Source organism: Leopardus geoffroyi, chromosome C1, assembly GCF_018350155.1.
Source record: "Leopardus geoffroyi isolate Oge1 chromosome C1, O.geoffroyi_Oge1_pat1.0, whole genome shotgun sequence".
Lineage (NCBI taxonomy): Eukaryota > Metazoa > Chordata > Mammalia > Carnivora > Felidae > Leopardus > Leopardus geoffroyi.
This window is the reverse complement of record NC_059328.1, coordinates 42302508-42318225: the sequence shown is the minus strand read 5'-3', so window position 1 is coordinate 42318225 and position 15718 is coordinate 42302508. Positions and strand designations below refer to the sequence as shown.

The 15718-nt window shown below is 34.6% G+C and overlaps 1 protein-coding gene across 17 annotated transcripts in view; it reads left to right on the top strand.

Moving 5' to 3' along the window:
• The window catches only part of TUT4 (terminal uridylyl transferase 4), a 138544-nt gene that overhangs the window by 64463 nt on the left and 58363 nt on the right, over positions 1-15718 (top strand). For 14 of the 17 annotated variants that reach the window (XM_045477381.1, XM_045477380.1, XM_045477386.1 and 11 more), the window contains 5 exons: positions 204-255; positions 2653-2722; positions 4582-4708; positions 13634-13753; positions 13924-14136. In XM_045477381.1, the coding sequence (XP_045333337.1) occupies positions 204-255; positions 2653-2722; positions 4582-4708; positions 13634-13753; positions 13924-14136 (582 nt within the window). The remainder of the gene's footprint in view (positions 1-203; positions 256-2652; positions 2723-4581; positions 4709-13633; positions 13754-13923; positions 14137-15718) is intronic. The other 3 variants (XM_045477394.1, XM_045477395.1, XM_045477393.1) reach the window with 2 other exon arrangements.

Below are 15718 nucleotides of genomic sequence, written 5' to 3'. Positions count from 1 at the left end.
TGCTGGAAGAATAGCACTACATGATTTATTATATTCTAGTTCCATGAACAAGATATGTTACCATAAAAGTGTTTTAACTATTCTTTTTTCATTATTTTAAAATAGATTGGTTTTATTTAAATATTTAATGAAATCGAATTCTCTCTAATGTTTGCACCTTGTACTTTGAAATTAGTATATTGATTTACTTTGAATTTTTTTAGATGAATCATCCAGATCTTCTGATACAAGTGCTTGGGATTTTAAAAAAAAGTGGTGAGTTCCTTTTTTTTGTCTTTCTAAAGAAAATTCTTTGAGGGTATGTGCACTGTGTTTTTTATATATGGCTAACCAAGTTTAACACTTGTAGAAGCATATATGAGTCATTATATTACATACATTTACATATTTGTTGAATAGGTGTGCTATAAAATGTACATGTCATTAGATAAAAAGTATATTTAAAATTGGTATGTAAAAAAGTACTGCCTATTGGGTAATTTAAAAATGTTATGGGCATTTCTTGTGTAAAAGAAGACAGAAAACCTGTAATCATTAGGAAGTCACTGATGAAGGAAGATTTAGGAGAGACTTGGGAAAAAATGTGTGCTGCATGCATTGAGTAAGTATTTTTTTTTTCCACTTAAAATAATAATTTAATTAATCCTTTATATTACATCAACCAAGTCATACTAGTATGTTTCTCATATCTTTCTTGTCTGTCTGGATTGTTTTTGATGTAAAATGGACATTTGTATAGGTAAAAATACTTTCAAAATAAAAAAGTTTTTAAATTACATCTGTCTTAAACCACCCCCTAAGTCAGGTAGTACAATATTATTTTCTTGTTTTTTTATTTATTGCTTTTCTTGTTAAAAGTAAATGCCTAGGAGCTCAGGATATGGAGCCAGACTTAACTGGGCTCAAATTTTACTTCTGCCACTTATTGGTTGTATCCTTTGATAAATTACTGAAGTGTTAATGCTTCAGTTTTCTCATCTATAAAATGGCAGTAATATAGTGTGGTTTTTTTGTTTTTTTTTTTAAGGTTTCTTATTTTGAGAGAGAGAATACAAGCAGGGGTGGGGCAGAGAGAAGGGGGAGAGAGAATTCTACACAGGCTCCATGCTGTCAGCCCAGAGCTGAACATGGGCCTTGAGCTTACAATCTGTGAGATCATAACCTGAGCCGAAACCAAATGTCAGATGCTTAACTGACTGAGCTACCCAGGCAGTCCAGTATAGTATCTTTTTGATGAGAAGATTGTTGGGAGGATGAAATGGGTTAAGCCACAGCTTAGAAGTGCTTGGTTTACATGCAGTGACTTCTTACTAAATTTTTGCTGCTGTGATTGTTGTTATTAATCCTATTATCATCTTAAATTTTATGAGTTACGAATACCTGGCAAAAATATTTTCAGTTTGGCTTAGGAAAGATCGCTTATTGACCCTCCTTTACCCTGTCATTGACTTCATAGTCAGCTCTAACTTCCTTCTCTCTTTCTGTTTCTCTCTCTCTCTCTTTGCCCTGTCAGCTCGCCATTATTTGTCAGCTTCTTGTTAGCCATTTTCCTGGGAAATTAGTTTTTATGAAAATAATTCGATGTAATTAATCTTGTAAAGGGATTTTAATATAGTTTTCTTTCGTAATAAATACTTGCCTGTTACTGCACAAAAACTAAAACATATTACAGATAAGAGATAGATATAGAGCTTTTACCTCTTTAGATTCACTGGACAGTATTCAGCCTAGCAAACGTATATTAAATACATGACTAGATCATCTTAAGTCACATAACATAGGTTTATAAAATTCAGTCTGATTCAAAAATTATTACCTTCTTTAAGCCTTCATTGTATTCCTTTAAGATCTCTGTCTTGTTATTTACAGGATTTGTTTATGTTTGGCAAACTCTTAATTGAGCTCTTTGTGTCTTACTAATTAATTGTCATAACCACTGTGCATAATGCAATTCCTGGCATATAAATCTTCAGCACATGAATTTTTAATAAATTAATAATCCCAACAAGTACTACTAAGAGATTTTCTTTTAACTTCAGATGAAATAAATTAAACTATCTATTTTCATTAGATTGGACATTTATGTCATGGGGCCTTCCTGGGAGATGTAGAGAAAGACTTCAGAGTGGAAGTGTGCTTTATACCCTCTTCTTCCTTAGGCTCTTTGATTAGGGCAAACTTTTCATATAGTAACAGGAAATGGGGCCAGCAGAGTTAGCCTTTTACTTGCATGGATAACTTAAAACAATTAAATTGTCAAAGCATTGTAGGTTTCCATTTCATGACTCCTTTGGAAATAGAAGTAAGTGGTGTTTGTTTGCCATATTTTTGAAGGTTTAATCACTTTGACTAGATTATATACTTACTGGAAAATGTTCAAATTTTTAGAGATGTTAAGACCTTTCTTCTTAAGCTGATTATAATTTTTGGGTAATATTTGGGACTGTGCCTGTCATTTATGATATATAGCAAATGACACCAAGAGAGGTAGGAGATTCTGTTGGGTTGATGCTTATAATGTGGAGTGTGTATTATCCCACAGAAGCAACGCAAATGATTTTTAGAAGGAAACTATCACTTAATGTTTACCATAAAGTAAATATTTGAGAGATGTTGGCAATAGCTTACTTGTTTTATTTTTTTCCTTATTAGTATTATATATAGATGTGGAATCTGATTTTCATGCCAAAGTTCCTGTTGTGGTGTGCAAAGATCGGAAAAGGTTAGTAACAATGAAAAGAAAATAGTTTTTGAAATAACAAGTAAATATACAGTGAACATTTCCAAGGCAGAAAATTTTATTTTATTTTGTTTTATTTTATTTTATTTTATTTTATTTTATTTTATTTTATTTTATTTTATTTTATTATTAAAGTTTATTTATTGAGAGAGAGAATGCACACATGTGAATGTGCATGCACAGGGTAGGGACAGAGAAGGAGAGATAGAATCCTGACTTGGGGCTCTATCCCATGAACCATGAGGTCATGACCTGAGCTGAAATCAAGAGTCAGACGCTCAACTGACTGACTGACCCACCAGGCGCTCCAGAAAATTTTGTTTTAGATTTCTCCTTAGATTAATATACTATCTATTAAAGATAAAAGCTTACTAAAAGCATGTCAAAAAAAGGAGAGTTACCAATTAAACACAAAACACAGTGAGGCAGAACTTCCATTTTTTTCTCAGAGAAGTTCATTCACCCAACAGCATTGTGCATTTACTGTATGTTAGGTACTGCTTTGCTGTAAGGATACAAACATAAACAGGAAATAGCCGCTCTTCTCAAGGAGCCCACAATCTTTTAGAATCTAATTTTTAGTTCACTGAAATTGAATGAGTCACTGAAGACTAATGTTGCCTTTTTAGTCTCATGTATGTAGGATTGAGAGCAAAGCGCCTGTCAAAAAGGAAACTGAGATAATCCTATTTGCGATCAATGTGGGAGACATAAAAACAATACAGAAGTAATTAAGTGTTCTTTAAGTGTTCTTTTATTGAATACTAACTTGTATATCTTACATTTTAAGAGTACTATATTTTCTTATTCAAAGTTAGAAGAATCTATGGAGATCTAATTCAACTTTGTTATTTTCTAATTAAAAAATTGGAATCTGGAGGGATTAAATGATTTGGCCAGATTCACAACATTTAGAGTAAAATCAGGATCAGAATGGAAGTATTCTGACTCCTAGTGTTTTCTGTTTTTTGTTTTGTATCCACAATGTGTCAGATTGCCTCTTTGTGGAACCTCAGATACATTCTTCTCCCTGCCACCAAATATCTCTACTATAATTCCGTCACTCCTTTAATATAGCTCCTATTTTCACTTACATTTAAGCATTATTTGAGGGTTCATATGTACGTCCTTTCTAATCCAAAGTAGCATATCAGTAAAATCATGAAAGCTTAGATAGGAAAAATTCGAGTCAAGAAGTATAGCTGGTTACTTCAGTATTTCATTTTTTCTTTTTATCATGTGCAGAGCAAAAAGAATGAGCCAGGAAGGTATGTTACACTACTTGACATTGATGAGATCAATGCCTTTTCTCTGATATAAATCAAATTTTGGTGAATGTTAATGCTGCTTTTGAAATTAAATTTTTTTTTTTAATTTATTTGAGAGTGCATGCGTTCACTCACAAGAGCAGGGGAGGGGCAGGGAGAGAGAGAATCCTAAGTGGGCTCCACACTGTCAGCACAGAACCTGACATGGGGCTCTGTCCCATGAACCGTGAGATCATGACTTGAACTGAAATCAAGAGTTGGATGCTAACCCACTTAGCCACCCACCAGGCACCCCTTGAAATTAATTTCTGAAGAATTTAAATACTAAGTGAGGTTGAAATTCATTTCTGAAGTACAAATGAGTATTGAAAACATCTTTACTTTTTATGGAACTCTAGTGATAGAAATGATTTGTCGTTTCCAGTTATCTCTCAATCTATTAAAATCTATTTGTTTTTATTATGACTTCCTTGGTATTAAAATACAGTGACTGTAAAGAATAACCATAGGATTTGGAATATTCTGGTTCTTAAGGTTTTAATACAGTGAAATTTGTTTCTTTCTCATTCACAGTGGTTTACTTTGTAGAGTGAGTGCAGGAAATGATATGGCATGCCTCACTACTGATTTACTTGCTGCTCTTGGCAAGACGGAACCTGTTTTTACTCCTTTGGTGTTAGCCTTTCGCTACTGGGCTAAGGTAAGTGGAACAGAAGAAAAAAGTACTTATCTTTAAGATAACTCAGGCTTTTTCCTGTACTAACATGTAAGATAAATCATAATATATGGGGATAAAATAGTTATCTGTGCCAGACAGAAAATGATGTGGCAGGTTCTGATTATGGACATGAAAATGAAGTCTCCTAGACATACAGAGTAATTGATATATTTTATTATTCTCCTTTTATGTAGTACAGAAACATTTTCTTTCACATAACAAATGAGGCTCAAGTTTTCACCCTTAATGTAAGTTAAAGTTGTAAGATGTGGTTATGCAAGTTAATGCATAGGTTTGCAAGGTTTTTTTGTTAGCATCTTTTTTCCTGTCTCTGTCTCAGAACATTGTTCTCTTTCCTCTAAGTTACTGATAACCTACAGCAATTTATACTCGGGTAACTGCTGAGAATCAGTTATCTGTTTCTTAAATTAGAATTAATTTTGAAAGGCTGTGGTATCCTTTGTTGTCATTTCTTTGGTATGGAGGTAAGGAGGAGTGATAAAGTCACTACCATTATCAGTCCAAAAGACTAGAGAGAGAGAGAGAGAGAGAGTTTAGCCTTTCTGAGTGTGTTCTTATTAGTATAGTATTCATCACTTGTTACAGTAGTGATGAGTATAAATTCTCAGTCTTATACAAAAAAGATGGATTAAGGAGGTGGTGGTGAAATGAGTAAATTGAGAGCAAAAACTGCTAGAGGATTCTTCTTGGAATTTTTTTGTTTGGACTCTGATAAGAGGATTGAACTCAGGATTGGGGCAGAACCAGCTGGTTGAGTAAGGAGGAGCAGTCAGAATTCTAAGGTTGGGGTTTTTTCAACTCAAGACCTTTGTGTTTGCTGTTCTCTTCATCTAGAATGTTCTTACTCCACATACCCAGCATGGTTACTTTTTTCCTTTTTTCAAATTTTTGCTTAAATTTTACCTTGTCAGGGTTCCCTGACAAGGGAAACCATATATAAAATAGCATTGCCTTCATCATTCTCCCTGTTTTTACCCTGCTTTATTTTTTTCATAGCACTTACTACCACCTGCCATACATATATTTATTTGTTTGTGATCTGTTTTCTTCCATGAAATTGTGAAGTCTGTGAGGACAACGCTAGTAACCAAGGTTTCTCAGAGTGTGGGATGAGACTGGTACATGAAGCATAGCTATCATTCAGGAAACTCAGTGTACCAACTCTGGGAAGGTTAGTGGCTTCATAAGGGATGAAAGTGTAAACAGTAGCCCCTTGGATAATATTTCTTAACTATGTCCTAAGTTTAGTTATTAGAAAATAGTTTCCGTTTTCTTAAGATACTCTTTTATTCAACTAAGGTAGACTGTGTGAGAAGAATATGAATGATACTCATACAAGTTACTTTCATTTGGAAAAAAAAAATGTAGTCTATTAACTTTGTTTCCTAAAGTGGCTCTTAGAAGATTTCTCAAACTTCTGTTGATTCTGAATGTACTAGTCAATGAAGTACACTAAAAAAATGCAGTATGAAGCTGCTTAAGAGTGGCTCTTTTCTGTTAGATCCAACAGAACAGTGTGCCTGATTTTTGGCGGTTGTGTTGGTTGCAGAGAGCTTTTTTTCATGGTTTTCATTTGCTGAGTTTATTGTAAGAAACCTAGAAATAATTCCTGATGTATTTTTTCTCTCAAAGACTTTTTTTAAAACAGCTTTATTTATCTTGAGGTTTTAAGCCACATTGTACATTTTATAATAAAGCACAGATTTTTCACAATTTGAGAGTTCAGAAAAATTCTAGTATATGAATATAATTTATTCTGTAACTGATGTAATGAAATTGCTCTTGACTATTCTCTGGCTGTCTCCTGTCTTAATTTTAGCCTCCCAGTAATAGGAAATAGTTTTTAAGTAAAGCCTTTTAAAACTATTTAGCCTTATTAGCCCTTTATAGTCAAGTTTCCTGACTCAGAGTCACTTTTCTTTGGTTAACATAAGAATTAGGGGCGCCTGAGTGGCTCAGTTGGTTGAGCGTCCGACTTCGGCTCAGGGATCTCACGGTTCATGAGTTCGAGCCCTGTGTCAGGCTCTTTGTGGACAGCTCAGAAGCTGGAGCCTGCTTCAGATTCTGTGTCTCCCTCTCTGTCTGCCCCTCCCCCACTCATGCTCTGTCTCTCTCTGTCTCTCTCTCTCTCTCTCTCTCTCTCTCAAAAATAAACAAACATTTAAAAAAATTTTAAAGAAAAAAAGAATTAATTTTAGCAGTATTTGACATCTGAAAGAAATTCCTGGAGACCACTACATGGAAAAAAATGAAACTGGACCACTTTCTTATACCATACACAAAAACAAACTTAACATGGATTAAAGACCTAAATGTGAGACCTGAAACCATAAAACTCTTAGAAGAAAACATAGGCAGTAATGTCTTTGACATCAGCCTTAGCAACCTTTTTCTAGATGTGTTTTTTTAGGCAAGGGAAGCAAAAATAAAAATAAACTATCAGGACTACACCAAAATAAAAAGGTTTTGTACTTATAAGGAAACCATCAACAAAATAAAAAGGCAGCCCACTGAATGGGAAAAGATATTTGCAGATGATGTATTTGATAAGTGCTTAATATCCAAAATGTGTAAAGAACTTTTACAAGTCAGTACCAAAATACCAAATAATCCAGTTAAAAAATGGGCAGAGGACCTGAATTGACATTTTTCCAAAGAAGACATATAGTTGGCCAACAGATGAAAAGATGCTCAACATCACTAATCATCAGGAAAATGCACATCAAAAGCGCCATTACAAAAAAAAAAAAAAAAAAGCGCCATTACACTTTGTCTTATCAAAAGATAAGAAATAGCTGGTGTTGGTGAGAATGTAAAGTAAAAGAAACCTTCTTGCAAGGTTGATGGGTATGTAAATTGGTGCAGCCACTGTGGAAAGTAGTATGGAGGTTCCTCAAAAAATTAAAATGAAAAGTACTATACAATTCAGTAATTCCACTCCTAGGTATTTACTCAAAGAAAAAGAAAACACTCCAAAAGACATCTGCACCTCTGTGTTTATTGGCATTATTTACAATAGCCAAGATAAGGGAGTGACACAACTATCCATTGATAGATGAATGGATAAAGAAGATTGTGTGTGTGTGTGTGTGTGTGTGTGTGTGTGTGTGTGTACACATACACAATGAAATATTACTCCGCCATTAAAAAAAAAAGACCTTGCCATTTGTGGTATCATGGATGGTCATAGAGGGCATTATACTAAGTGAAATAAGTTAGGCAAAGAAAGACAAATACAATATGATTTCACTTATATCTGGAATCTAAAAAACAAACAAAAAAAAGAAGGAACAGGCCTATAAATACAGAAAACAAACTGGTGGTTACCAGAGGAGAAGAGGGTAGGGTGATGGGCAAACTGGGTGAAGACGAGTGGGAGGTACAGGCTTTCGTTTGTGGAATGAATAAGTCACATGGGTGAAAGGTATAGCATTGGGACTATAGTCAGTATAGTCACTTGTGGTGTGCATAGCATGACATATAGAGTTGTTGAATCACAATGTTGTACACCTGAAACTAATGTAATGTGTCAGTTATAATTTAGTTTAAAAAATTCCGGAGGCCCAGCTGACAGGCAATTAAAAAATACTCATACAAGGATAAAAAAGAGATCCCTAGAGGTGTGTGTGTGTATGTATGTATGTATAAATACAACTTGTACAACTTGATAATTTGATATATGTATTAATTGTGAAATAATCACCAGTCTGTTACCTGTCATAGTTACCTTTTGTGTGTGTGTTGAGAATGCTTGGGATGTACCTTCCTAGCAAATTTTAGGTATATACTAACAGTAGTATTACCTATAGTCACCATGCTATACATTAGATCACCAGAACTTACTCATCTTGTATAACTGACATTTTGTATCTTTTGACCAAATTCTCTCTATTTCCCTCTCCTCCAGCCTCTGGTAATCACCATTCTAACCTCTCTCCTCCTTTGAGTTTGACTGTTTTAGATTCTGCACATAAGGGAGATAAGCGTTTGTCTTACTATATTTAGTTTCTTTCACTTACCAAAATGTCCTGTAGGTCCATCCACATTATTGCAAATGAGAGAATTCTCTTTTTTAAGGCTGAATAAGATTCCATTGTATTTGTATACCAATTTTTCTTTATCTCTTTGTTTGTTGATAGACTTTAAGGTTGTTCCCACAGCTTGGCTATGAGATCCCTGTGTTTTAAGAGCTCTCTCTTAAACTACCTTAATGTTACTCCTCTGTGAGATGTCCAATAGTGTTAACAGCATATATTAACTGTTTCTTACAGTTGCAAAAAAGTTTGTAGTTAACTTGACTTAGTCATTAGGCCATTACTCCTGTCATAGTACTCTGGAGAAAGGAGAATTTATTCTAGTGGAATAGTTGAAGCTCTTATTTATTTTATTTAATTAAAAAAAATGTTTAATGTTAATTTTTGAGAGAGGGAGAGAGAGAGAGAGACTGAGTATGAGCGGGAGAGGTGCAGAGAGAGGGAGACACAGAATCTGAAGCAGGCTCCAGGCTCTGAGCTGTCAGTTCGGGGCCTGACGTGGGGCTCAAACCCACGAGCTGTGAGATATGACCTGAGCTAAAGTTGGACGCTTAACCAACTGAACCACTCAGGCGCCCCTATTTAATTTTTTGAAAATGTTTATTTATTTTGAAGAGAGAGTGTGCATGTGTGTGCAAGCAGGGGTGGGACAGAGAGAGAGGGAGACAGAGAATCCCAAGTGGAATTGTTAGCTGTTAGTGCAGAGCCTGACACAAGGCTCAAACTCATGAACCTGTGAGATCATGACCTGAACCTAAATCAAGAGTCAGACACTTAACCGACTGAACCACCCAGGTGCCCCAGATTGAAGTTCTTGTTATAAGTGTTCTTTATCCTTTCATTTTTAATTGTACTTTTTTTTTTCTTTTTTTAAATAAGCCATACACCTAATATGGGGCTTGAACTCATGGCCTCAAGATCAAGAGTCATATGCTCTACTGACTGATCCAGCCAGGACTCTGTATTCTTAAATTTACTAAGCCATTAAACTATAGTGATTATTATCTTTATCGTATAAATAAGAGAATGAAAAATAAAAAGTAAAAAAAATCCAAGTATAGACTAATCTTACTTATATAGATGCAAAAGTCTAGATGAAATATAAACAAGTGGAATACAAAAGGTTATATGCCATGACTATGCAGGATTTCAGGAATATACGAATGGTTTAATATCAGGAAACCTCTTAATTTATTATATTAACAGTTTGAAGTGGAAAAAAACATGGATGCTGAAAAGGCATATTCTTCATAAAAAAAACTCTTAACTAGTAGTGGAAATTAATAATAAAGGCTGTTTACTAAAAAAAATAAACATCATTTAAATCGTGAATTACTCAAACCATATGTGTTAGAATTAAGAATACGACAGAGAAGTTCACCAGTGAAGTTGTACATCGTTTTGGGAGATTTAAAAAATAAAATAAGAAAATGAAATGAAATAATGTATATATTGGAAAAACAATAAAATTTATTAATGATATGATTGTATACCTGCAAAACTTTAGTTAAAAAACTATTGGGATTAGGGGCGCCTGGGTGGCTCAGCCGGTTAAGCATCCGACTTCAACTCAGGTCATGATCTTGTGGTTTGTGGGTTCGAGCCCCACGTTGGGCACTGTGTTGACAGCTCAGAGCCTGGAGCCTGCTTCTGATTGTGTGTCTTTCTGTCTCTCTGCTCCTCCCTCACTCACACTGTGTGTGTGTGTGTGTGTGTGTGTCTCTCTCTCTCAAAAATAAACGTTTAAAAAATTTTTTTTAAATTATTGGGATTAATAAGGGAATTTGTAAGGTGACAAAATATGCAATAATTGGTTTTCTCTGTCATAAAAATAACCTGGTAGAGTGGAAACAAAAATATTACCTTTGTGACCATGTCACAAATTATAGAATACTAAAGAATAAATTTAATAACAAGGGTACAGGAAGCAAATTATATTATTGATAGGTAAAAGTAAATCCGAACAAATTCATTTATTCAGCAAACATTTGTTAAATGCTTCCTATGGGCCAGATACTATTCTAGGTGCTGGAAACATCTAACAAGATTATATAGGGTCCTGCTATCAGGAAGCTCACATATTTGTGGAAGAATCAGCCACTAAACAAATATATAAGTAACACAATATCTGGTAGAGTTTAGTGCTATAAAGATGAGATGATGTGATATGAGAGTGACATTACACTAGATGGTTAGGGAAAGTGATATTTAAACTCAGAGCATGAGTAACCAGCCACTTGAAAGTCTGAGGGAATAGCATCCAACAAATAGCTAGTACAAAGCTTCTAAGGTACAAATGAGCTTGTGAGGAACAGAAAGGAAGGCAGGAGTGGCTGGAATGAAGCAAGTGAGAGTGAAAGTTCTTGTGGTAAGGAATTTGGATTTTCATTGTGGCGAGAAAGCACAGGAAGAGTTTTAAAAGTGGTGTATGACTTGATGTGATTTATGCTTTGAAAAGATCTTTCTGGGGTAAAGATTATAAATAGGGAGCTCAGTAAGCAGGCTGCTGTAATATATCAGCCAGAGGTGATAATGGTCTTTGCAGGGTTAGAATGGATATGAAGCATAGCAGACTCATTTGGGATGGTTTTGGAGGTAGGACTTGTAGAGGTATTGGATATGAGAGTGGAGGGGAAGTGAGTAATTGATGACAACTCCAAAAATTTTGGAAAATGTAAAGATACAAAGATCTCAGATAGGGAAATGGTACCCTTAAAATGTAATATTGCCTTAATTTAATTTTCAAATGTACAGTAGTTCTAATTACCAAGAGTTTTTTTAAAAGTTGATAAAATGGGGGCGCCTGGGTGGCGCAGTCGGTTAAGCGTCCGACTTCAGCCAGGTCACGATCTCGCGGTCCGTGAGTTCGAGCCCCGCGTCAGGCTCTGGGCTGATGGCTCAGAGCCTGGAGCCTGTTTCCGATTCTGTGTCTCCCTCTCTCTCTGCCCCTCCCCCGTTCATGCTCTGTCTCTCTCTGTCCCAAAAATAAATAAACGTTGAAAAAAAAAATAAAAATAAAAAAATAAAAGTTGATAAAATGATCTTAAAGTTAATATGGAAGAATGAGAATAGCCAAAAGAATTCAAAAAGAGAAGACTAGTGAATGGGACCTACTTTACCACTATAAAACTGCTTTAGTCAAGTATATGCCATTGCCGTAGGGATAGACAAATAGATCTGTGGAACAGAATAGAAGGCCCAGAAGTAGATCCTACTGTAAATGAAATTTTAATGTAATGAAAAAATAAAAGATTTCAGTGATAAAACAATGGTTTATTTGTTAAATGGTGGTGTCACACTGTATATTTCTTAAAATAATGTTGGATCCTTAGGACACTAAATGCAAAAATAAATTCTACTTAAATGAAAAATCAAAATTTTAGAAGAACACTTAAGAGTATGTACATGTTGTCTGTAGTTTGGAGAAACCTTTTTGCCATGATAGGAAACCTTGAAGCTATATTACATAAGCATATTTATATGTGCATTAATATATTTTCTGTGATAAAAAGTACCCTAAATAATGTCAAAATAAAAACAGATTGGGAAAAATAACATTGTTGAAGTGCATATATCAGCTATAAAGGGTTATTAACTATAATGTAAAATGAATCTATACAACTTGATAGGCAGTGCATGCAAATAGAAAAATTGGCAAAAGATTCAATAGGCAGTTCAGAAAAGAGCAAATCTAAATGGTTACTAAACTTACGAAAATTGTATAATCTCTTAGCATTGAGGAAATGCAAATTGAAATAATTCTTAGATAATTACATCTTATATATCCTATTGGCATTTTTAAAAAGTGGTAATACTTAGTGTTGGAACATGTATGTGTACACTCATGTTACTGGTGAAAAGAAGAATTTTTGTAGTGATTTTGGAAAACAATCTTATTTATTAGAATTCAGGTATATCACACATTATTAAATCCAGTAAACACAGTGCTGGGAATATAGCTCATATAAATAAGCACTAGTAATTAGGAAATATATATAAGGATAAAATATATTACAGCATTGCTTAAAATGGCAGTAATTGGAAACAGAATATAAATATCTTTGCTGGGGAATCTGTTGAGTAGCCATCCAGATTGTAGACTATAATTTAAGCATTTAAAAGAATGTATTAGATGGGGTACCTGGGTGACTCAGGCGGTTAAGTGTCCAACCCTTGATTTTGGCTCAGGTCATGATCTCACGGTTTGTGAGTTTGAGCCCCATATCAGGCACTGCATGTCAGCGTTCTCTCTCTCTCTCTCTCTGTCTCTGTCTCTCTCTCTGTCTCTCTCTCAAAATAAATAAATAAACTTAAAAAAAATGTATTAGATCTGTACTAATTGACTTAGAGGAACTTTGTACATTATTAAGGGAGAAGAATATATACAGAATATACAGAGACATGTCTATAATGCACAATTTTGGTAAGAGTGACATAAAACAAAATATTTCCTGCATTTATATAGAAAATAGGAATATATTTGTATATGATTACTAGAGTATAGATAGAGAAAAAAGCATGAAAGAGTATATAGAATATTGTTAACATTGAGGCAGAAGTAGAAGCAAGATAAAATAATATTTTAAAAATGTGTATACAGTAAAAGCACTATGTATGATATTCCATTAAACTAAAATATATATGTGACTTTATATACAATAAAGAAATGAATGGAAAGATCAGTATGTTAATTTTATCTCAGGGTAGTGTGATTTCAGGTCATTCCTTATAATTTTTATTGTTTAAACGTTTTACAGTGATTATAGCAGGAAAAAACCAGCTGCTCCTATTGTGAGGGGAACAAAGAAAATTAAAGCTAAATGGCAGTACTTTTTCCCCCTTCGTTTTGCAGTTATGCTATATTGACTCCCAAACTGATGGCGGAATCCCTTCTTACTGTTTTGCTTTAATGGTGATGTTTTTTCTACAACAAAGAAAACCCCCTCTTCTTCCTTGCTTACTTGGAAGTTGGGTAAGCATGAATTTGTGACATATATTTGCATGTATATACGTAGTTTGCTCTTTGCAGAGTGCTCTGTTCAAACATATTAAGCTGGAATTCTGGTTTGTCTGTTTGTCCATCTTTTTTTTTTTTTTGTAAATAATTTTTCCACTACCAATTTGGAATGCCTTTTTATATAGATTGAAGGCTTTGACCCAAAAAGAATGGATGACTTTCAGCTGAAGGGCATAGTAGAAGAGAAGTTTGTGAAGTGGGAATATAATTCAAGTAGTGCAACTGAGAAAAACTCAATTGCTGAGGAAAACAAAGCTAAGGCAGACCAACCAAAAGATGATACCAAGAAGACAGAAACAGACAACCAAAGTAATGCCATGAAGGAAAAACATGGCAAAGTAAGCTTTTTTTTGTTTTTGTTTTTGGCTTTTCTATCTGTAAGATTTGTGATGCCTTCGATTGAAGCTATTTTAATAGTAGATTGACTGGACTGACTTTGCGTAAGCCTCTTGGCCTCATTTTCCTCATCTGTAAAGTGAGGGGTTGATCTGGTTTAGTTTTTCAGTACTGAGATTCTCTAATGAATTTATACCTCATTTTGGAAGACGTGTATTGTTTGAATCATGTCATGGTAATTGTTTGTATCTTTTTCATTTAGACAAGGAAAATTTCCTTCAGGAGTTGGGCGGTGACCAAAACTTTAGCATGTGGGAATAATATTGCCAGATTGGTGGAAAAATAAAGGCCCTTTCCTCCCCTAGGGGGTGGCTTGCTTATTTAATCATTCAACATTCATTTATTAAGGACCTGCTATGTGCCAGACATTATCGTGAGGGCCTGAGAACGAAAGATGAATAGCCATTGTGTCCTCCAGAAGTATGTAGTCTTCTGAAATAGACATATTACTACAGAAATGTAAGCATTACTGAAATGATTACTCTAGCTATATTGAATTTTATGTAGTTCCCTGAACATTTATTCTTAGTGCCTTCAACACTCCTACTTTCCTAGACTTCTTTCTACTCTCTTCTCAAACCACCAATACTTAGCTAATGCTTTTGCTTATTTACTGAGAAAACTGAAGCAGTCATAAGAACTTCTACATTCTCCCACTATCGCCTGCTACTATCTACATTCACATAATCTGCTTTGATGCCTCCTTTCATAAAGGAACTTCCCTAGTTGCTATCTAAAGTCATTTTCTACACTTGTGTATTTAATCCCATCCCTTCTTGTTTATACTAGAACTTTGCTCTAGCAATTCTTCTCTTTCCTGCCTAAGTTAGCAATTTTTCATTCTTTATTGAATCAAACACGCTTTTATTTCTCCCATTTAATTTAATTTATTATTATTATTATTATTATTTTTGATAGAACACGTGGTGAGAGGAAGAGAGAGAATCTTAAGCAGACTCTACGCCCAGCGTTGAGGGGGTGGGTGAGGGGCAAGGTTTTGATCTACAAACCCTGAGATCACAAAAGAACTGAAATCAAGACTCAGTTGTTTGACTGAGCCACACAGGTGCCTCCTTCCCCCCACCCCCTCCACCATTTTAAAGCAAAATAAGGACATCATTTTCCTTCCCAGTTACTCCTTTGCACCCGTTTGCAGTGCAGCTTCTTGAAAGAATTGTCCACATTCACTATTTCTGATTTCTGTTTCCTATTAACTCACTGCATTCAGTCTTCCACCCTTGTCAGTCTACCAAAACTTGTATCATCAAATGTCGTTATCCTCCACATTGCTAAATCCAGTTGTCACTTCTCAGTTTTTATCTCTTTGGACTTATCAGCCATATTTACCAGTTGATTATTTTCTTCTCTGAAAAAAAGAATTTTTTTTTAATTTTTTTTTTTTTTTTTTAGCTTTTATTCAATTTTGAAAGATGAAGAGAGAGCATGAGCAGACGTGAGGCAGAGGGAGAGGGAGATATAGGATCCGAAGCAGGCTTCAGACTCTGAGCTGTCAGCACAGAGCCT